The 23,066-nt window shown below is 54.3% G+C and overlaps 1 protein-coding gene across 1 annotated transcript in view; it reads left to right on the top strand.

The window, feature by feature from the left end:
• The window catches only part of ZNF516 (zinc finger protein 516), a 117,559-nt gene that overhangs the window by 85,789 nt on the left and 8,704 nt on the right, over positions 1-23,066 (top strand). The window contains 3 exon segments of the mRNA XM_078060165.1: positions 12,385-13,839; positions 19,056-19,155; positions 19,947-20,019. Of these exon segments, the coding sequence (XP_077916291.1) occupies positions 12,385-13,839; positions 19,056-19,155; positions 19,947-20,019 (1,628 nt within the window).

Raw genomic sequence — 23,066 nt, forward strand, 5'->3', positions numbered from 1 at the left:
GCTTCAGCAAGGATGGGATTTTTATTTATTTATTTTATTTTTATTTTTTTAAAGATTTTATTTATTTATCTGACAGAGAGAGAGCACAAGTAGACAGAGCGGCAGGCAGAGGGAGAGAGAAGCAGGCTCCCCGCCGAGCAGGGAGCCCGACACTGGGCTCAATCCCAGGACCCTGGGACCTCGACCCGAGCTGAAGGCAGACGCTTAACCGACTGAGCCACCCAGGCGCCCCTGGGATTTTTTTTTTTAAACACAGCAGCCCCTGGGGTGATGTGTTTTCATGGTTGAGTCAGGAAGCAGTTAGTGAGTTCTAGATTTCAAGAATGTGATTGAGCTTATGGCGGGACAGACTGCTGGTTAGGAGCTGAAGCTCTGTGGAGACTTAAGATGTCTGATTAACCTTTAAAACCTGGTTTTGGGAAAATTCTTGAAAAAGTTCTTTCCCAGATTTTAAGCTTTAGGTTTTCTTGTATAAGCTGGTTAATTTGTTCAGTCAGAAATCCAATATTTAACTTGTAACCCCTTTTCTTCAGAAATCAAAATATGGCTTCCAAAGTGTGAAGATTCTTACCTATTTTTCTATTAATGCAAATAAGTTCGTTTTACAAGTTGTTTATGTTAATAGATCAATTATTTAAAATGAAAACTTGAGGGGACTTGGGTGACTCAGTTGGTTAAGCGTCTGCCTTCGGCTCAGGTCATGATCTCAGGGGATCGAGCCCCGCATCGGGCTCCCTGCTCGGCGGGAAGCCTGCTTCTCCCTCTCCCACTCCCCTTGCTTGTGTTCCCTCTCGCGCTGTCTCTCTCAAATACATAAAATCTTTAAAAAAATAAAATGAAAACTCATATACTGTACTCAGTCACAGAGAGAAAGTAGCAGGAGCAACTTGGGGAATAAAATACACATTCATTTATAAAAATTTGAAAATATTATTTAGCTGTCACCCATTATTTTAGTTCCTGGCACTTTCCTTATCATTTAGGCTTTCTTCTTTTTGTAGTTCACATTGCGTGTGTAATGACGTACATGAGAGAGCTTTAGAACACCTAAGAGAAGTTTTCCTGGCCACAGGACTAAACTTGCTAGATAGCGGACCGTTGGAAGCGGTTTGCATTATTGTTCGTGGACACCAGAGGCTGTGGTCTCAGGACGCGTGGAGGGAACCACGCTGGTGCTCTGTGTTCAGTGCTGGGGTCCAGGTCCCGGACGGGCTCCCAGTCTCCGTGTTTGGTCACATGGCCTCGGCCCCGCTGTTCCCCACTGTTCCCCTGCCCTCCTGCGTCCCTCTGCGGACGGCACATTCCAGCTGTGTCTTTGGCTCTTGGTTATTTTCCCTTCGTTTTCGGGAAGAAGAGCTTCCAGGTTAAACCAGCCCGTGACAGTGTTTTCCTGTGATTCCTTAGCTTCACTTGCACCGAACTCCTGAGTTGTGTGTCTTAATTGAAAAGCCCCGTGGTTAATACGGCCAAAAGTTCTCTTGAGCATTTTCTATGTCCTATCCAAAACCTCTTACAGCAATAATGCTTCTGCATCTCCTCTCCAGCCAAGTGCTACATCTTCATCACTTTTCTTTGAGAATCAGTGTTCCTGTTTCTGAGCTTTTTCTCATTGAAACATCTTTCCAGGGGCTCTTTTTTTTTTTTTTAAAGATTTTATTTATTTATTTGAGAGAGAGAGAATGAGAGAGAGCAAGCACATGAGAGTGGGGAGGGTCAGAGGGAGAAGCAGACTCCCTGCTGAGCAGGGAGCCCGATGCGGGACTCGATCCAGGAACTCCAGGATCATGACCTGAGCCGAAGGCAGTCGCTTAACCAACTGAGCCACCCAGGTGCCCCAACCATATTTTGATTTCTGAAGAAAAGGGGTTACAAGCTAAATATTGGATTTCTGACTGAACAAATTAACCAGCTTATACAAGAAAACCTAAAGCTTAAAATCTGGGACATGTGTGCTGTTTTCTCTTTGTTAATGTCTTGCATGTCAGTTGTCTGAGGAACTCCCAGGCTTCGGCTAAACTTCGATGCCTGGTGGCTCCCATCTTACCTTTACTCTGGCCTGTTTTTGGTTACCAGTTGACCTGTTAAGACAGGTAAAAAGATGGTAAGAGAAGAATCTGCTGAGAAATATTATTTAAACACTGTAATGTTCTTGCTATCACATCAAGGTTTTTGTAACTGGTGATATTTATTATAAAAGTTACTGGAAATTCACAAATACTGAAATTAACTGCTGAAATGTTAGAGTTATTTTTTTCCTTTTTTTAAAAAAGATTTTTTTAATTTGAGACACACATGCATATGCACGAGAGCACACACGTACACGAGTGGAGGGGGAGGGACAGAGGGAGAAGCAGACTCCCCAGCGAGCAGGGAGCCCGATGGGGGACGGGATCCCCTGAGATCATGACCTGAGCTGAAGGCAGACGCTTAACCCACTGAGCCACCCAGGCGCCCCTAGACTTATTTTTCATACAGTAGTTCTCAGTTAATAGACTTCTTCAGGCTTGTAGTAGTTGGGATATTTTATCTTTGTAGGAGGGTTACTGTATGTGCCATATAAAGCTCAGATCACTAGTATGGTTTAGGATAGAAGCTGTTTTCTGTCTCGATTACCCACACTTCCCCCATACACTTCTGTGGAATTGTTTGTAGATTTTTTCTTTTCAGTAAAGAGGCGCAAGTAGGAAGAGGTGTGAGGACTCTCCGAAGTCACAGCTGCTGGGATGGGCCAGCCAATTACCTGAATGTGCAGTTTGCCATCAGCCCGGGCGCAGCCGCCGTTTGGGGTCATCACTGAAATACTACGTCTGGATTTTAATTAAGAGCATGGGGCTGCTGATCGAATCCCATACTTGGGTTGCACAGGGCTCCCCGCGGGTGGGAGGAGGGCCCCGGAGATGATGCCTCTCCCTGCGCCCCGGGACGCGCTGGGGAGGAGCCGGCTGCCGTGGGGCTGTGGCAGGAGGACGCATGGACTGCGCGGCCACAGCACGCGGACCTGGGGGGTGCGCTGGGCTGTCCTCGTCATCCGCCGCAGCTGGCCAGGGTAGATCCGTCACTGGTGACGGCGTTACCGTGCGGTCATTTTTAATTTTTCTTTATCAGCGTGTGCTCGTGCTTCCTATCTTGGAGAGAAAGATCCTCTTCTAGAATTGCATGACTTGAGAGCATTTGGGTTCAGTATGAACAGTTCTGGAAATTTGCCACTCATGTGAGGCCCCATGCTTTACCCCGAGCGCACCCAACCTAAATAGAGTTCTGTCCTAGGAGAGGCCACGCCGAGCTTCCCCCGCGTGGTATCTGCTTCTCCTCCGGCAGATGCTCAGGACACAGCCAGGAGGCGGCCCGCCGACCCCCTCCTGAGGTAGAGCCTCTCACACCCCTTTCCTCTGAGTGCATTTCCATCCTGCACTTCACTCTGCGGGCTGTGTGTCTGCACGGTGCCCCGGTCTTAACCGGAAAATAGAAAAATAATTTTTTTTCCATATTCAGCTCACATTCATTACAGAAATCTTGTTTATTTTTCAAAAGAGGCAGTCTTTGGGAATAGTGGAGGTGGAGTAATTGGTGGGTTCAGTAGTTTGCCCTCACAGCTCGAGTACGGATGGGTCGGCGTTACCTGGCCCGATGGAGGACACTGGCAGAGTTCATGGTAGAACACAGCCTGACTTAGGTCTCGGCCCGTGTTAAAAATCAAAGTTCGGTTCTCAGGGCTGTGGGAACTTGGCAGTGGGAAGACGGCCTTAATAATAGGAAGTCCTTATGTTTTAGCGAGACAAAGGATATTGCCCCAGCCGGACCTTTCCTCGTAACGTCCGAGCAGGTGTCTGATTTTGTTCATGGACTGAGGAATTCCAGAGGGTGGGTCCCCTTAGAACTCTCCAGGTCTGAGCAGCGTGGGGTCCTGTCGTCTTACACCGGGAAAGCCGCCGTGCCTGCCCCCGCTCCCGTAACTGCGCCTTCACTACACTGGCCGTATTTCCAGGACCCGTGCTTGGTAACTAGGTTGGTAACTAGGTCGGTAACTAGGTCGGTAACTAGGTTGGCAGTTTTGCTGCTCGTTGCTAGGACCGCGAGGCCTCGCGACTGCCCACACGACACAGGGTTTACTTTTCATCTCTACAAGCCCGTGAGAAGTATTTGCTGAATTGACTAATTCATATTCCACTTCGTACTTCTTGGGGTGCTTTCCTGTGCTCAGTCTCCATACATATGACTCGACGTTAGATGACTTGTTTTATTCATTCGTTACTTCAGTGTGCGTTCATGGAACGTCTACCTCGTGCCACATGCGCTAGATGCTGGTGATAACAGTACTTGCATAAAACCTGGTTTGTGTTTTTGGAGCTCAGATCCTTTTGGGGAGAGGCAGAGAGGACACATACCCGCACCCGGCAGGGAGGAAGACAGATGCCAGGGAAACAGAGCATGTGGCGGGAAAGGGTGTGCGAGGGGGCTGTTATTTTATGGAGGGAGGTCTGGGAGGTGCTCCTTGGGGACGGAGCAGAGCCTGGTGAATTCCTGGGGCCTGTGGGGGGGCGGGGGCTGTCGGCGTGTGGGAAGCCCACCCCGCTGGTCAGTGGATGTGCTGGATGAGGTGAACTCCGTTCTCATGGTCAAGCGTTTGTTCCATTACGGCCCAAGGAGGTGTTCTGCAGACCATTTCAGTGACTTTGTTACGTACATTGTAAAATATTCCTGCCGCACCTTAGGTGACCAGGTGCTCATTCACATGTTTTTTTAGGGCAGAAGAGTGTAAAAGAAAGGGAGGAAAGCTTGAGACACACAAACCTGGAATAGAGTCTCAGTGCCCCCACATGGCCCGTAGCTCCGTTAGGGGGAAAGTGTGGTGGTTGGACGGTGGCCAGGTGTGGATCAGCACTCCCTCCGGGCACCACTGCGCCTCTGCTCAGGCCTGCAGGGTCTCCCCATGCTCCATGGCCCCCCAGGGGAGCTTTCTTATCTTGCTTTCCCTGGAGCCTACTTTTAACCTGTTGAATGCCGGGTTCTGGCTGAAGAGCCGCGTGACCCCCAGAGCCTTGTTGACCAAGAGATTCAAAACCTGTTCCCCGCGGTCTTGCAGTTTTGTCTCCTCTCGATGCTGGAGCTCCTTACCCTCTGCTTTTCTGTCCAGCTCCTCATTTTCATGTGGACACAGTGCAAAGGATCACACACGGTCTGCCGTGACCCGGGAGTGTTCCTGGCGTGTGCCTGGCGCCGCCCGCTCCCCGCACCCACGGTCCCTGGCTGGCGGGCAGTGAGGACCCGGCCTGGCCGCCAGCGGGCCCCGGACACGAGCGACTTGGCTCTGTGGGAAGGCTGCTGAGGTGGGGCAGTGACGCAGAGCCAGTGGACAGACCAGCCGTACTCCCACCGTCTCCTGGGCTTCCGTGACAGACGGTGGTCGCTGATAACGTCCCGTAAGATCCGCCGATGCTGGAATCCGAATCAGTCCTCTGTGTTCACAGCCTAGCTCACCGGGGTGAGACACGGGGAAGACCGGCCACACGTCCGCGGATAATGGGGGCAAGTCAGTCTGCGGGAGATCTGCTGATGCCTCTCAGCACACAGCTGCTGGCAGGGACCATAGCTTCCCTGTGAAGGGTCCACTGCGGTGTTTTGGACAGAGGGAGGCCCACCGTACGGAAGGGTATTCCTGGTTTTGTGCTTAGCGAGGAGTTTGTTTTGTGTTTTGTTTGGACCAGAAGAGTGGGAAGGTAAGAAATTATAAGAACCCTGGAAAGAGAGGCAAACAGCCGGAGTCCTCTAGCAGACAGAGGAGCCTACAGGGGCCCATGCTCACGAGTGAGCGACTGTAGGAGACCTGGGGCTAGAAATAGGCCCCATTATAGCGACCCCCCCCCCCAGACGCCACGTCCCCGGGGCACTCCCCCGTTACTGAGTGCGCGCTGCATAGCTGCTCCTGGGAGAAATCCTCAGTGCTAGTGTTCAAGTTATAAATCACACAGCGACAAAGCGTTTTTTACAAGGTGATGCTCTCCCCTTAACCTCCCATGTACCTGTGCAGAAAAGGGGCTCGCACGGAGAAATGAGGGTACCGGAGACGCACATGACACCAGCGGCTCGAGGTCCCTTAGAGCCTTGGGGCCGGGGGCAGGTGGCCTTGTGCAGTCACTCGGTTCCTGGGAGCTGACTTAGGCTTCTGCATGCCTGTCCCCGAGAGGAGCGGCGGCACGTCCACCTTGGCCTCCCCTGCGGCCAGGTCCTCTGTGACTCACAGGTGTTCGTCCTGTGTTGACCCCACTGCTCTTCAGTCTTGGCCACAGTTTGAATCACCCTGAGGTTTTTGTAGAAAAGGCTCCTCCCCTGAAAGGCTGGCTCTTGGTCTGGGCTTGGGAATTTCTTGCCAGTGATGGTCTGTGTTATTACGGGTGATTCTAGTGTGCAGACACAATGCTGCCCTTGAATAAATCTTTCCTTCGTTCATCCTATACTGAGCGAATGTCAAGGTTCGGGGCAGTGTAGCCACCAGCCCACTTTTCTAGGTAGAAGAGTCCAAGATGCTGCAAGCCTTGTTCATATTGCTCAGTTTCCAGAAACCTCCCCCCAGTAGGCCTGTTCTGGACATGCTCCCATTCATCTTCTTTCTTCTTGGTGTGTGGCTCAGAGCCGGGGTTGGGCTCTTCCAGCTAGATGTCTGCCTGAGGATGCTTTCTTGATCTAACACACTGGGCTTGTGGTCCCCTAGGACCCTGGAGTCTTTCCCAGCATAGCTCTTAAGCCAGACCTTTCACTTCCTGTGCTTTCTGTTTTTCCTCCTGGGATTTCTTGTTATTTTTCAGCCTTTGTTCCATCTTGTTGAAAACCTCTGAGTCTTTGTTCTGTTGCTGAAGGTTTTGGCTGAGTGTCAGTCTCGGATCTGATAAACTGGTCTAGTCCCATTTCTTCATCGAGGCCCCTGGTAGAAATGATGGTGGGAGCACGGACACTGTAGCATCCTTCATCCCTGTCGGTCCTGAGCAGGGGCATTGTTTCAGCTCACAGTGCAGCTCAGAGCCCTCGACGCAGCCTCGCATCGTCTGGTCCCCGGACTGTCAGCTGAGGCCAGGCCCATGCGCCGAGTGGCCAGTGTCGTAAGCCTCGCCACAGAGGGAATCGTGCCGGACAATCCATGGGCTGTTATGGTGCTGGGTGGCTTTTTTTTGCCAAACCTGAGATAAAATATTTTGAAACACATCCTGTTTTATAAACAAAAACGCCAAGGCATCCAGAATTTCCCTAATCTTAGCAGGTCAGTTGCAAAATACGTTTTGATGGTGTTAAGGTTTGCACAAAGCACCTCCGCGGCTGAGGAGCGCAGTGAGGTCCCGCGGATGTGCGGTGGTGAAGGGTGAGGGTGTTTAAGCATCGCCGTGCAGGGTGGTGCGCTGCGGCCTCCGTCTTCTGTCACGGGGGTGGAGGGCATGGAGGAGGACACGTTCTCGACAGGTGTGGCCGAGCTGAGCGCGCTGCAGGCAGACGGAGGTCCTGCTGAGCCTCTTCTGGCTCCGTAGGCACCCCGCCCCCCCGCCCAGGAGCGGAGCCCCACCACAGGCGCCGTCCGTTCCCGGGAGCCGGGCTGCGCGGGCGGCGGGCTCTGTTCTCATAGAAGGCAGGGCCCCCAGCAGACAGCCTGGGCCGGGAGCCCGGTGAGACTCCGCGGCACAGCCGCCGCCCGGCCTTGGTGCTCTGTCCTCCGTCCGGGGAAAGAAGGGCCGATGCCCGAGCAGCGTTGCCGCTGAGCTCCAGCCGCTGGAAGGACGGGAGAGGTAGTAAAGGTGTTTGTCACATGTGGGCGACGGTCACAGTGGAAAATATGAAGAAGTGAAACTTTGAATTTTTCTGTTAAAAAGGAAATTATAGTGCTAATGAGTTGGAAGAAATTAGATAAAGTCTTTGCAAGAAACTATAGTACAGTTGTTGAAGGGCCTTGTGGTGGTGGTTCCGGTAAAGTCATTTTGGGTTTGGGCGGAGGAAGGTTCTGTTTCCAAGACTCCTTAGAATTAGGGCTGCGTCGCCAACTTTTTTTTTTTTACTAAAGAATCTCAGTGATGGATCTTAGACTTTCTTCCTTGTGAAATTTTAATAGCTTGGAAGTTTGACCCTTTCTTAACCTTTAAGACAGCCCCCCTCATTTTTCCCGTCAGCCCGAAGTATGAGGAGGCTGGCACTGAATGCAGTGTTTGCGGTTGCCCGTGTCGTGCACTTGCTGTCGGGGAGCCCAGCGTGGGACGTGCTGGACTTGGCTGCACCTGGGTCCACAGCTCCGGCGCGCGCGGGGCTCTGGGTCCCCTGGCAGCCCTGCCCTGGGTCCCCAGAGCCTGCAGGGTCCGAGCACCGGGCAGGACCTGCAGGCGCTCCCTGGGACCTGGAGAGGCAGGGCGGCAAGAGAACCCTTGGCCATGTGTGGGACTACACACGTTATAGTCGTTATTCACAGGGATCGGTAACGGCCGTGATGCAGCAAGTACGGGGTGGGGGGAGAGTGGAACGCATCCTTCCCTGACGCACCTGGGCCCAGCAGCAGCTCAACCAAGCACCTGGCGTAGAGAACGTGAGGAACAGCGCGTGAGAGCGTGAGTTGGAGAGCCCGAGTGCAGGAGTGGGAATGCACCGCGGCCCGCGGCCCTGTCGAGCATCCCCTGCACCGGGGCCAGGACGGAACCCGGGTCCTCGGATCCACAGGGCCGTGTCCAGGGCCTGCTTGTCTCCGCGGGGTAACAACACAGAGGTCTGCCTTTCAGTTGTGGGTTCTTAATTGACAGAGGAAAAGAAAAGAGGCGGTAATAGGTACTAGTGAATGGTTTCACATACATGCACACGTGTTCACATGCTTGCATCAGTGTGTACACACGTGGGCATGTTTTCACATGCACACATACATGAGTTCGCATGTGCGTGCCCCTGTGCATGTTTCCATGTGCATGCATGTGTTCACATGTGCGCCCCCGCGTGCACACGTGTGTGTGTGTGTGGCCGCGATTACCCTGTCGTAGGGTACTCGAGGTACAGGTGTCAGGTGGTGACCGAGGCAGGCCTCCCGGGGCCGCACGGATCCAGCTGCTCTGCACAAGGCACGTGCTTCACGAAGGTCAGGACGCTGTGGCTGGGTGTCCTGGCCACGGCGCCTCTCGGAGCCTGTCCTCTGCAGACACTCCGCTTAGCCTCGTGGTCAGGGTTACACGCAGCTGTCTACGGGAAATACATCAGGCCCCACACTCAGAGCACACAGCCCTTTGGTGGAGCCTCATAAAGTGCTTGGTTCAGGCTGCCCCCGAGGGCGTGGCTCACGGAGCAGGTGGCTGGGGAAGTGTGGGTGCCCCTCGAGCCCGGTGGGTGTGGCCCGTGGGAAGCCCACCATGTAGGTGACTTGCCCTTGTCAACAAAGTCGGGGATGGTACTCTGGAAGCCGGGAGCATGGGGCCCCAGGGTGGCCCCTCTGCACCTGCTTTGGCCTGGATGCCCTGAAGCTTGGCAGCCTTGAGTGACCCCGCTGGCTTCGTGGGGTGGGCTGGAGGTGCCAGGGCCGCGGGCTGGCTCGGTGCTTCTCTGTGGTGACCTGCGGTTCATCAGACCCGTAGTGGGGACCCTCACGAAGGAAAGGGGCGCCTGGGGCTGAGAGCTGTGGGCTCCTGGTCTGAAGAAGCGCCTGGTTCCTCAGCTGCTCCCCTGTCCCCTCCTTCAGCGTCAGATTGTCCGTGTCCCTCGTTCCGAACTGTCCTCCGGGAGTCCGACGGCCATTGTCCGTGTCCCTCGTTCCGAACGGTCCTCCGGGAGTCCGACGGCCATTGTCCGTGTCCCTCGTTCCGAACGGTCCTCCGGGAGTCCGACGGCCATTGTCCGTGTCCCTCGTTCCGAACGGTCCTCCGGGAGTCCGACGGCCATTGTCCGTGTCCCTCGTTCCGAACGGTCCTCCGGGAGTCCGACGGCCATTGTCCGTGTCCCTCGTTCCGAACGGTCCTCCGGGAGTCCGACGGCCATTGTCCGTGTCCCTCGTTCCGAACGGTCCTCCGGGAGTCCGACGGCCATTGTCCGTGTCCCTCGTTCCGAACGGTCCTCCGGGAGTCAGACGGCCATTGTCCGTGTCCCTCGTTCCGAACGGTCCTCCGGGAGTCCGACGGCCATTGTCCGTGTCCCTCGTTCCGAACGGTCCTCCGGGAGTCCGACGGCCATTGTCCGTGTCCCTCGTTCCGAACGGTCCTCCGGGAGTCAGACGGCCATTGTCCGTGTCCCTCGTTCCGAACTGTCCTCCGGGAGTCAGACGGCCATTGTCCGTGTCCCTCGTTCCTAACTGTCCTCTGGGAGTTAGACGGCCATTGGGAAGGAGGGCTTCGTTTTTCTCATGACAGGTTTCCTGTGACACCAGCTTTGCCCCCACCCCCATCGATGGCTTCAGTGACCGAGTGCAGGTCGCAGGCATCTCATGATTTAGTGTCTTGGTCAGAGGTATTGGAAGTTCTGCTATGATGTTTTATAATCCTTTCTGGGAGCATAAAATGTGGGGACTTGGACAGATGTGCTTTGAAACCCCCACAGATGTACCGTGTCAGGTTACACTGTCCTCTCTTTCAACTTTGGGATTCGACTCATAGTCTCTGGCATGTGTTTTCGTAAGTCCATATTCCTTTAATACAGGAAAAACTAGGGCCCCCAACCCCTGGAGTTTCTCTCTTTGAACATTTGAAAGTGACTTTGACATTCTGAGCATCAGTGGGAATTGAACAAAGGCCACGAGTTTTCTGCACGTTTAGTCCCAGGTTAAGTGCCCTTTAATCAGCAGAGATTCCCGGGGCTGCTCAGTGTGCCTTCCGGGGAACAGGACATGATATTCAGGACAGGCAGACATCCCCAAAGTGGATCACGTGTTAGCATTTTGGTGCCGACAGGAATCTGAACATTTATCCCTCCTGTGTCGTCTTATCTCCTCACCCATCCTGCTCATCACTACGTACTGGTCACCTGTTTTATGTGGGACATAACCCTTTAAAATTGCATAGGAGTGGCTCATTAACTACCTACTAATTGAAACAGCACATTGGTTACTCTGCTCCTTCTGATCTCTGTCAAAACGCATTCTCTGAAGGATGCCTTCCTGCTGCCATGAATATCCCTTTGGAATACATTTAAAAAAAATACCAATTTGATGGGATTCCTGAGCCTTAACTCCAGAAAATATACTTAGAAAATTTTTAAAGAACATTTTTTTTGTAAATAGATACCTACATTCCACTGCAAATGTTTAAGTCTGTAAATATTCTTAAATGAAGACCAGCGATATTGGGCCTTGCCATAAGTGGGCACCTGACATTTTAACCCATTGCATCGGTGACAGGTGGCATTCACTGTCGTGTCCACGATGTGAACTTGTGTTCTGTAGTTTGGAAAGTTTTGAGATATCCAGAAACATTTGTACACCTTCCAGATGTTGAGCTCACTAACCCAAAGTCATCAGTGCAAATAAATGTAAAATGGAGTTTCTCTCAAGTTGTGTTGAATCCCCTTGGGGTGTAGTCTGGTCTCGCTCGCAGAGGCTTTAGCATGTCGGTCTGAAGGGCACGGAGCCCCGCTCCCACCTGCCACTGATGCCCTCCATGCAGCCTGGTTTGGGAAGAGGCGGGCCTCCCTGTGCCAGGGCATCTGGGCACACCCAGGCTGCCTCTCTTGCGGGAGCACTGCAGGCGGGAACTCCAGGGGCAGAGAGTTCAGGGTCCCCGTCCCGGGCATCCCTCCGGGGAAAGGTGGGGATGAGTGGCCTCACTTACCCTTCCTTCTCATGCCTCTGAAGGGAAACTTCAGTTGTCAAGCCTTTTGGACTGTAACAGTGGACCTTAAGAGAGAGAGTCATTAGGGACCGTTCTGGATCCGTCTGAAGTCGACCTATAGCCCAGACATTTCTGGGGCAGCCACAGGATCCCCCGGGCAAAGTAAGCCATTTTCAGGCCCAGCCTCGTGTGACCACGGGCTGCCTCTCAGCGTCTCTGGTTCTCCTTGCCTTACGTCCCCGGGACCCCTAACTGTGACTGCATTTAAAGAGTTCCCTGAGAGTCGTGGGAAGCCTTGTGCTAGTACAGAGCAGGTATTTCTTGGTGTTTGGTATAACTACTTACCCTCTGTTAACGAGTAACTGCGTAGTTACAGGCAATTAGATTTTATTTCTCCTGACGATCTACTGAGTTAATCAACTGAAGAAACCAACCCCACCCCAGATACCGTCCTTTTGCCCTTAAACCTGGCCCGCTGTTGAGCGCGTTGTGGGGAGCAGCCCGTGGTGTCCCGAGGACCCGTGCTCCCTGCGCGGGGCCACAGGGCCTTGGGTGTGCTACTCTGTCTTGTTCTGTCCTGATGAGAAATGGTAACGTCACGTTTTACATTCTGATCCTCCAGGGGGAAAGCCACTCCGCTTCTGCTTTTCTGAAGAGGTGGCATCGACAGTGCTCTCCAATGGAGAACAGAGTCACGCGCCTGGGAGTAACGTGCCAGCCACAGGCCCCGGGGAGCCCAGAGCGGGGAGCGCAGCTTCCGTGTCCGTGCTCGAAAACAGGAGCCGAGATGCTTCCAAGAGATCAGAGCCGCCCAGGTTTTCCGTGGACATCAAGATGCCTGCATTTCACCCGAAGCAGGAGGTCTCCATCTCCAGGGACACCGCAGACTTCCCTTCACATTCGGTTCAGACTTTTCCGGAAGGAGCAGACCTGCAGCTCTTGTCCGCGAGCCCGGCTCACCCCCTGAAGGAGAAGCTGTCTGATTTGCACACGAGGGAGCACGCTGCGGGGGGACGGAAGGTGCCGGCCCCGGACCTGGTGCCGCTAGACCTCAGCGAGCGGTCGAGCCGGGACGACCCCAGCCACAAGGAACTGGCCTCGTCCGTGCAGGCTGCGCTGGCCGTTCACCCGTGTCCTTACTGCAGCCACAAGACGTACTACCCCGAGGTCCTGTGGATGCACAAGCGCATCTGGCACAGGGTCAGCTGCAACTCCATGGCCCCCCAGTGGATTCAGCCCAACGGTTACAAAAGCATCAGAAACAACTTGGTTTTCCTGGCCCGGAGCGGACGCACGGGCCCCCCGCCTGCCCTCGGGGGCAAAGAGTGCCAACCTCTGCCCATCGCTCGGTTCACGCGCACTCAGGTGCCGGGAGGGGCGCCGGGGCCCAAAGGCAGCCCCTCGCCCCTGGGCGTGACCCCGAAAGCCGCTAGCGTGCCGAAGAGCAAGGAGAGCCATTCCGGGGGCCCCTGTGCGCTTTGGGTGGCCGGCCCCGACGGGCCCCGGCAGACCAAACCTGGCCATGGCCCTGAGCCACACGGCGGCCCCACGCAGCTGCCCCTGCCGAAGCCCAGGCAGGAGGCCAGCCCCAGACCGGGGCCCGCGGCGGGCGGCGGTGGCTTCAGCCGAAGTGCCACCCCCACGTCCTCCGTCATTGCCCGGGCAGGCACCCAGCCCCCGACCAGTAGCAGGCCAGGGGACAAGTACGTCACCCCTCCGGCGGGGGCCAGCCTCGGCCCCCCAAATAAGCACAGTGCCCCGGACCCCCTAAAAGCCAAATTCAGCCCCCAGCCTCAGGGTCAGCCACAGGTGAAAGGCGACGGGGGCCCCCCTCTACCTCCCCGCGAGCCCCCCTCCAAGGCCGGCCCCGAGCTGCGGCCGCTGGCTAGCTGTGGAGCGGGCCCCAGGGGGCACGCAGCCCTGCAGGCCCAGCCCGCCCTGCACGCCAGCAAGCCCGCGTCTGACGGCCACGAGAAGCGCCTGGACATCCTCAATATCTTCAAGACGTACATTCCAAAGGACTTTGCTTCTCTCTACCAGAGCTGGGGTGCCAACGGTCCTGCGCTAGAGCACAGAGGTAAGACGAGCGGGCCCCTCCCTGCCCGCCCACGTGAGCGCGGGAGTGATCGTCCTTGGCGGGCCGCACGGAGGAGCCTCTCCTCCGGGGGTCGGGCAGCTGCCTGCCCCATGGCTGTGCGTCCGAACGCAGAACAGAGAGGGTGGGCCAGATGCACCCCTGTCCGGCCCCCACGGCTCTGCCTTCTAGGGCGCAGGTGCCTGGTGCCGGGGGCATGAAGCTGCCGGCCCCGCGGGGCTCCCTCCTGGTGATGTTAATTCAGACATTGCTGAAATTTGACAGGGGCAGGCAGCCTTGATGCCTCTCACGTCCTTTGTCTTTTTGTTTTTATTTTTTAAGTAAGCTCTTTGCCCAGCATGGGACTCGAACTCGTGACCCCGTATCAGGCTCTACTGACTGAGCCAGCCGGGTGCCTTTTCCTTTGTCATTTTAAACATAGAATCAGTAGACGTTCATTGTCCCTTTTCTCTCAAAAGGCAGGAGTGGTTATTTGAAGCAACTATGTTATTTTTGTACATATGTAATTTAAAAATACATAGTTCACTGGCATTAGTAAGCAAACCGTGCGGAGTATGAATGTACCGTACAAAGTTTGGGGGACTGGCTTGTGCCAAATTGCAGAAAAGATAGCCTTTAGTGGCCATTTTCCTTTCCTGCCAGTGTCTGGGTACTGACGCCTCGTCGTAAGCATGATGAGGAACCGCCAGGGACGGCACATGCCGGGTAGGATGCCCTCGTCCTTGAGCGTGAATTGTGGGTAGCTCTCCCTTAAGAGAACATTAGGAGATCTAAGGATTTGCTATTAACCAAAACCAGGCATATGAAAACCCCGATGGAGCTGTGTCTCTCTGTTCATTACCGTTCTTTGAACTGAATTGTTCATCATGCCCCTGTCATTAAAGTAGGTTACCATCAAAAATGACCTTTGAGATCCGGCCCCTCAAATTCCAGCAAGTTGGAAGCGCTTTGGGGAACGTAGTTCAAGGTTTGGTGGAAGTGGTGAACAGTGTGTGAGATGTGCAGTGGCCGTGGGTGCCTAGCGAGAAGGCGGGTCTCTCCCTCGGTTCCCCGGTGCCTCCGGGGACTTGGGCACCTGCCCGGATCCACGGGCACGCTGGGGCCGTCCTGGCACGGTGAGCGGCGCCTTTGGCTCATGAGGAAACACTAAGGTGTTTTTCGACTAGGAAAACACTCGGGGGTGCCACGGTCTTGGAGATTTTGCCAGTGGGGTCCTTATTCAAGGTTGGCATCTTTTTCTCCTCGCTCAGAGCCAGGGCTTCTTGTGAACTTTCTAGAAGGAAGCAAAGGTGCAGATGCCCGGAGGTCGTTGAGACACACCGTATGCCGAGGTGCTTGCACGGCACAGCGAGCACCCTTGTGGCTACGACTCTCGTCCCTTCGGGCACAGGTGCTCCATGCCGGGGTGGAGCTGGGCACGCGCCCCTCGCAGGTGGCAGAACCCAGCTGGTGCGTGGCTTCGCGTTTTTGCATTTTCAGATTTCAGTTACATTAAGTGAGCTTTGCACGGTCTCAGGGACGTTCTCCAATCACGGAGATTATTTGCTGTGAAACGGAAAAACGATCTATCGGCTGACCTTTAGACCTGATGGCAGATCCATCTCTTTAGGTTTGGGTTGTCTTGGCTGCGAAAGCCGAGACGTTGTAGGCGCCCGGTGGGTGAGTTTCAGTGGGTGCCCGTGTTCCCGGCCGCCGTGACCCTCTCTGTCTGCTCCTTCCGGTGACCGTGGCCTCAGGCGCCCTGACCTAGGGGCTCGCCTCGCTGTGTTAGTGGCTTCTGCCCAGCGCCCAGACCTGGGGCGCGTCACGCAGAGCGCCCCGGCCGGTTCCCACCTGTGAGCGGCTTTCCCTTTGTGCTGCCGTGGGTTGCTGCTGTCTTTGCTTTTCCCCCCAAAAAAGGAGAAGTGAGTCTCAAGGTAAGGTTTTGAGAATTTCAGATGACAGATGAGAAGTACACAGTAGCCTGAAATGTTCTCCTTTTCCTTAAAAATTTTAAATGGTCTCAGGGTTTTGTGTGTGTATTTTTAAGAGAGGTTACATATTTTTCTTTTAAATGTGAGAAATGCTAAATTGTCCGTAACGCATGTGTCCTCCTCTTGGGTTATTGGCTCTGCCCGTGTATACACTGAAATACAGCTAGGTGTATTTAAGGGTGTTTAGGCTGTTTAAGTTCGCGCATACTTGGGTTTCTTAAGGGGAGTGTTCTAAACTTTTCAGCTGTGATATACTATTAAGTGCATTTCTAGAAACCATGGTTTCCCAGGTTTAGGGAAGAAGGGATCAGTTTGTCTAGGTCCCTTGGCTGGTGTCCGTGTGGTGGCCGCATGGTTGGACGGGATGCTCCCTTGCATGGCCCTTCCCTTGCGGCTCCCCTTGGGCTCTGATCTTGACTTTGGGGCCAGGCCTGGGCTCTCTCGCAGGAAGGTCTGTTGACTCTCCGAATGCCTTGGCTGGTCTGCGCCCTGCTCACGTCTCCCGTCTGTAGCCACCAGGCCCTTGCTGGTTCCTTTCTCCTTCTTGGAATGTTTACTTACGGCTCTCCAAGTGTTGTAGTGGAAGGACATCCAGCAGGTTTGGGGCCTGAGTGTCTGAGAGGTGAGTGGAGTATTAATGTTTCCTGTTGTAGAGGCTCTGCTTCCACTTTTGCAGCCTGGGAAGTATGAGCAGCTCCCCAAATCGTTGCCACTGACGCATTTCTGAATGTGCCGGTGACTCAGATTCCTAAGGTTTTTGTCTTCCACTGGCTGCCGTGCGTCCACAGCCTTTGTGTGCTCCACAGTTGATGTTTGCGTCACGAATCTAGAAAGTTAAGTTCATCTCTAGTCCGGGTCATGTTTTTGGCCTGTCTTACTCTACGAGTCTGTCCGTGCTGTTCGGCTCTCGTTCTGTGGTCTGATGCATTGGCTGTGGGCCTCCTCTCTGGGGGTGTCCCCTGCGGAGTAAAGGTCTCCACTCCTCCACACAGGCCTCGGGGGAACGTGCCGCCCAGCATCAGCTTGCAGTGGGGGAGGCAGAAGTCTGCACAAGAGAATCTTCCAAGAAGAGTAGCCATCTGTTTACATGTGGAACATTTGCGGGGGGCATGTGACTCAGATCTCAGGGCCTGTGATTGTTCACACAGAAGCCCTGGTTTCTGGAGGTGCCTCTGAGGCATCGGTCTTTCCCGACGTGAGGGCGGAGAATTCTCAGAGGTCTTTTCCCCACGTGTGTTTTGATGGATTGATGTTGGTGTGGAAGCCTGCCAAGAGAGAAAGGATGTTCTGGGGCGTGACCACCGTCTCTTGCTGGAGGGACTCAGACTACAGCCCTTAAAGCCCTGGGGTTTCTCTGCGTGGCTGGCGAGTCTGGAAACTTCTATCCGTAGAGTAGGACTGTTCTGTTGATGGAATAGTAATAAAATAACACATTACCTATATTTTCAGACTTCGTGCTCAGCCTATGTTAGGTGAGAATATGGATTTTAGAATAAAAACTTGAAGATGATAGGAGGAGATTATTCTAGATAGAGTAAGACATAAGGTCTCTGTTGTTGGGACTTGACAAAGTCACTTCTACCAAGGACACATTGATTGTGATGATGATGAGGGGTGCGTGCTTCCTTTGCTTGGTTCTGCGTGGAGTCCCGCAGAAGGTGTCCAGGCTCCTTTCCCCCTTGCAGATGGCATGGATGTTGCAGCATGATCGGGTTAAATTATCGTCGCAGGGCTCAGGAGCAGAGTCTGCGTCTGCCTCTGGAAGGCTCTCCCCTGCCTTTCACTCGGCCTCCTTTCCCACACAACTCTAGTTTCTAGGTCAGAGTGTTAGAGCTCTTTGCTCACCAGGCAGTCTTCAATTCAAATGAAGTTTATAACCTTTTTGATTAGCTCAGAATTTTGGAGGAGCTTGGGCACAATATTATTGACCATGAAGGGCAAGGATCTTTTCTTAAAAAGTGAAGAGAAAATGATATGGCAAAACACACGGGAGACAGTGTGTGTGTGTGTGTGTGTCCGTGTGCGCACATGCTGAGGCATCCTTAATTCAAGGAAATATAGTCGGCTGAGCAGAAGTGCTGGGTTTTTCTGCTGCCACTTGGATGGGAGATGGGCAGCTGATAGAGTTCCTTACAAAAAAGTCCTGAAACGATGTAGTGTGGGAGGACGCAAACACCATGCTGCTTCTCATGATCCTTAGCAGGTATCTGGTGTAGGCATCGTTAGAATCCACATGGGTGAGCCGTCCCCTTACACCCAGGGGAATCCGCGCGACCAAAGTGATCGCCAGGGAAGGTTCTCGTAGGATGAGACTGGGTTGTTTCTCTAAGACCCATGTTCAAGGCTTGCCCCGTGAGAAATGGGACAAGGTCTGCCTTAACAGCGCACACATGTTTTTGAGGATTATGTCCATAACGTTGTCTGCAGTGCAGAAGCGATTCTGTGTTCTTTTGATCTGTGGATGCACTCTGAATTCAGACAAGAATTTGGTTTCAGCTGATCTGATGGAGACCATTTGTCATCCTTTCCATTTGCCTTTTACATTCAAATATCAGATGTTAGGGGCAGACACACTCAGCTCCATGAGCATCATTTAAAAACATGTGTTACTCCGGGCAGAACTTTTTCTGGTTGGTTTTTTTGTGTTGTGTTTCCGTCGAGTTACCGTTGAGCCCAGCAGCGAGAATGGGGCTCAGGGGGAGGCCCTCTGGAGCCGCTCCCCTGACGTGAGCATTGGCCTTTCTTCAGAGGGACGCAGGTGAGGGCCGTCTGCACCCCCGTTCTCACAGAAGGGAACATGGGGCCAGGGCCTATGCCCAGCCCGATTCCCAGGTGTCCCGTCTGTGCCCCGGAGGGCATGCGGGCACACAGGTAAGGGGCCAGGCGGGCGCTGTCAGTGGCGTGGTGGGGACAGGTGGCCAGACCGCAGCGCCCCCGTCCCTGCCCCGGCCGTCTCCACGGCACCACCCGATCTCCAGGCAGTGGATGGCGGGAGGGCGTCCAGTTGCCCTGAGGCCCCGCACCCCCCTGGGGCCGCAGTATGGGTTTCAGGTCCCGTGGTTTACGTCCCCTCGCCGTCCTGCGTGTACCCGCTGTCGGCAGGGCCTGGGGGACGGCTGCTGGTCGTGCCCCATCACCCCGTTAGACAGACTAATGATGTTTTCCTCTCGCCCCCACCCCTGCCGCCGCCCCACCTACACACCACCCACGGCCACCGCCGCCCAGGGACGCTCCGGACGCAGGCCCGCCAAGGAGACTTCGTCTGCGTGGAGTGCGGGAAGCGTTTCCACCAGTCCAGCCGCCTCAGGGCCCACACGCGGGCCCACACAGGTACCCCGCCCGCCACTGGGCCTGGGCCCGCCGCGGACCCCGGGGGGGCACCTGGGAGCCCAGCCGCCTCGGCCCTGGCTGCATCCCCGGCCGCTGGCACGCGAGCCCCGGCCCGGGGGGCCTCACGCCCCAGCCTCTCCCGCCCGGGCCCCGGCACGGGCTTTCCTCCACATCCGAGCACCGTGCGGTTTAAGTTGAGATAAGCCTGTTTGCAGATGTCCCGTTAAGAGAGTCGAGGCCTCAGCAATGACTGTGTTCATGCGTCCCGCTGCCCCCAGCACCACCTACGTCACCGAGCCCCCGTCAGCGTGACACGCGGCGCGGGGTCTCTCCTCCCGGCGCGGTGTACCCTGTACTGTGCCCCTGCGCTGGTCAGTGCCGTGGCAGGAGCCCCGGGCCTGTGTGTGCCGAGCTTGCCCGCGACTGGGGGGGCCGAGAGCCGTGCGTGGGGACCCCGCGGCCCGCGGGAGGAGGGGCCGGAGGGCTCCGTGCGGGAGTGTGGAGGATGCGGGCAGCAAGCCCGTGTGATGCAGACGACAGGGGCCGAATGGTAAGTAAGGCAGGAGGAGGCCCCCCTCCACGGACACTGAGGATTAGCGCTGTCGGTGACGGCTTTCTCCAGCAGCGAGGGCTGCGTTAGAGAGCCGAGGCCCAGGCAGCTCCGGCCCCGTCTCTGACGGCGAGTGTTGAAGCAAATTGGTCTTTCCCGGCCCCGGGCGAGGGCAAGTGCTTTATCTGTAAGGGCCTCGCTTCGTGCGCGAGACGAAGCTGGTGCGCTCCCGTTCCCACCGTGGCGTTGGAGTCTAATGACCCCCGGGGTGCGGAAGCCCACGTCACCTCCGCAGATGCCCCCAAACAAGTAGGTCCTCCGGTTAACTGGATGCCGGGTTTTAATGTGGTCGCTGGGAAGAGGCGTGCCCTGATGCTCAGCACAAAAGCACCCAGTGGTTTTTCTTTTTGCCAGAAGTGTCAGTAACTGCGTTGCTTTGATGTAGACCCAGCCCTTCAGGACAGTCTGGGGGCAATCGGCAAACCCCAACGGCCGTCGCGGCCCTGAGTTACGAGGACGCGGCAGGTGCACGCAGCTGCTGTTGGTCCTGCTGGGGGCGAGGCGACTGGTGAGACCCGAGGTGCCTCGCCACACTAGAGAGTCCTGCTTTTCTACCCAAGGTGTCATTGCACAAGCTTGCTCGAGAACCAGTTTCGCCAGCTTCTTCCGTAGCATGGCGTGTTGGTATTCCTCCGTGAGAAGCGCCGGGCTGTGTGTGGCGCTCCACGGCTGTGTCTGCTCCTCGATCTGGTTCCCTGCCTGACACACTCGGCCGGCACAGTCACTGTGCACGGGTACCCGTGTGCATGCCTGCCTCACGCGTGTGGCCCGGCACGTGTGGCCTTCGCATGTTCACTGCTGTGTCCACACGACGTGGCCGCGCTCTTGCACACGCTGATGGGGGGATTCGGTGTGAGCTCCTCAGTCGCGAGGCACACGCCGTCCTCAGTGGCCTTGCAAGTTGTCCTGGGCTAAGAGCTCTCCCCCCTTCTGTCCCCTCACAGATTGGCACTCCGCCTCTCCTCCCACGGGCATTTTCCGTTGACATTCTGGCTTTCTGATGGGATTCCATAGCTGCACACTGTCCCCTTTATGAAGGAAGAGGCATCTCTTTGCCTCCAGAGCAAGCATCCAGGCCCCGCGACCGGGTCAGCACAAGCTCGTGGGTCCTGTCCCGATCAACGTAACCATCCGCGGGACTCTGGGCTGTTGAGGGTGGTGAGGGTGATGGAGGCTCCACGGGAAGTGCAAGAGCCCTCCTGGTCTGTTTCTCTAGAAGAGAAGGTTCACGGTGAAGCCACCAGTGAAACGGCCACTGCCACGCAAGGGTGGAACTTAGCACGGACGTGGCCTCCTCAGCACTTTGTGCTTGTGTTTTATTGCAATTTTAGAATTCCTTTTTGTTGCTAAAAAGGCTTTTCTTCATATGTCATGGACCAAATGCCTTGTCGTGTGTTACAGTTTTTCAGTAAGTGATTTGTCTCTCTCAATAAAACCGATAGTTTTAGAATAGAAAGAAGTTACTTCACAATGCCGTGACGGTTTCTGAAATAAGTAACATCTCTCCGAATGTGGAATTAAAAGATCTCCAAACACATGTGACCTCAGCTTGAATTAGGTAGCCCTCTCCTTTTTCACAGAAATAAACCCCCTTGCAAAAAGAGCCCCCACGATGTGTTTGCGGGACGTGGTAACAACAAGGTCGCGCCCTGATCGGAGAACACACGTTGAGATTACAACTGGAGTCAGTGCAAAGTGTTTGTGGTGCATAGGCGACCCGTTAAATCTGCCTAAGACATGGCTTTTTGACGAGAGTGTTTGGTGAGGTGGGAAACGCCAGGCAGATCCACAAAGAGCTCCACGAGATTCTTCAGGAACACACGTCGGGTCTGTTTCCTATGCTATGCATTCATTCTACTCAGTCTCTTTAAAATGTTCCTGTCACAGGGAGAAGTAGGTCAACAAGGCACATCACTAAGACTGCATTTTAAGTTATTTCTGTGTCACTTGTAGGTATGCTGGGAATTCATAAGACTTGATGCTCATCCTTGATTATGATCAAGAAAAGATGTATTTATATTTTTGTCTTTGTCTCCGTGAACTCAAGTTCTGCAGTTCTATACTTATTACCAACTGACCCGTTGACTTCACGTTTACAGGGATGCATGTTACGTGCTCTAAGTGGTTGTTCCCTCTCGGTGCAGGGCCCGCAGTGGGTCAGCTGTCTTTCTGTCCGGCCTTGGGACAGCGCTCGCCCAGGCCTGTGACCCTGATGTTGCACTGGATTGATCTGCCCCTCCCACTGTGGCCACTAGTTTGCTTAATTCCACATTTGAGATCGTGGCCCCTGGTAGTACTTTCTGTCCTTTGTTACATTTAAAATAGCTTTTTTTTTTTTTTAAGATTTTATTTATTAGAGAGAGAGTGAGAGCGAGCAGACCACACAAGCAGGGCAGGAGGGGCAGAGGGAGAGGGAGAAGCAGACCCCCCACTGAGCAGGGAGCCCGATGCGGGACTCGATCCTAGGACCCTGGGATCGTGACCTGAGCCGAAGGCACGCTTCACTGACTGAGCCACCCAGGCGCCACTAAAGTAGCTTTTGTTGATGAATCAGTGAATGTTCTGGTTCTCTAAGAAGATCCCATTTCTTTAGCATACTCTGGAATTTAAGAATTCCCAAGGAGGTATGTCTGCCAAGATAATTGAAAGCCAGTCACAGGTACAGGCTTAAATCTTGGCATTTTTCTTATCTTGTAGTTCTCAATGTTGCTGTGTTAGCTTTAGGGTATGACACATATCCATGGAACAATTCTGTGGTTATTTATCTGGAGTGGGAGTCATGCTGCTCACCAGCATGTTCTTCCTCATGTTTTGGTGTGCTTTACTAACGTTAAATAATTAATATTTAAGTCAGATCCTTTTCTTGGGAACTTTAGAAGCTGCAGATCATGGGCTTTTTTTTTTTTTTTTTAAATCATATAACATCTTATATTCATGCAGAAATTATTTGATGTGATACTTAAAGTTAATGGACTTTTACAGATACTCATAATGGAAATTCAGTTTTAAAATAAACATTGATTCAGTCATTAACAGTATTTGTTGAGCACCTACCATGTGCCAGGCTCTGTAATTCTAGGGAGACAAGCAGAGTACTGGGTATTTATTTTTCCCGCTCTGCTGTTTCTTTAGGTCCAGGGGCGGTTCAGACAAGGAAACAGAGCAGAACAGCACAGCGGTGATGGTCCAGGTGGCCATATGGTGAGGGTCCTGGGACCTGGACGTGGGCATTTAGGAGACCAGGGGGCCGTTGTGGGGGCCGGCATGGTGCTCCCTGCAGGAGCCCACCCAGGGGT

The sequence above is a fragment of the Halichoerus grypus genome, chromosome 13 (genome assembly GCF_964656455.1).
Source record: "Halichoerus grypus chromosome 13, mHalGry1.hap1.1, whole genome shotgun sequence".
Classification (NCBI taxonomy): Eukaryota; Metazoa; Chordata; class Mammalia; order Carnivora; family Phocidae; genus Halichoerus; species Halichoerus grypus.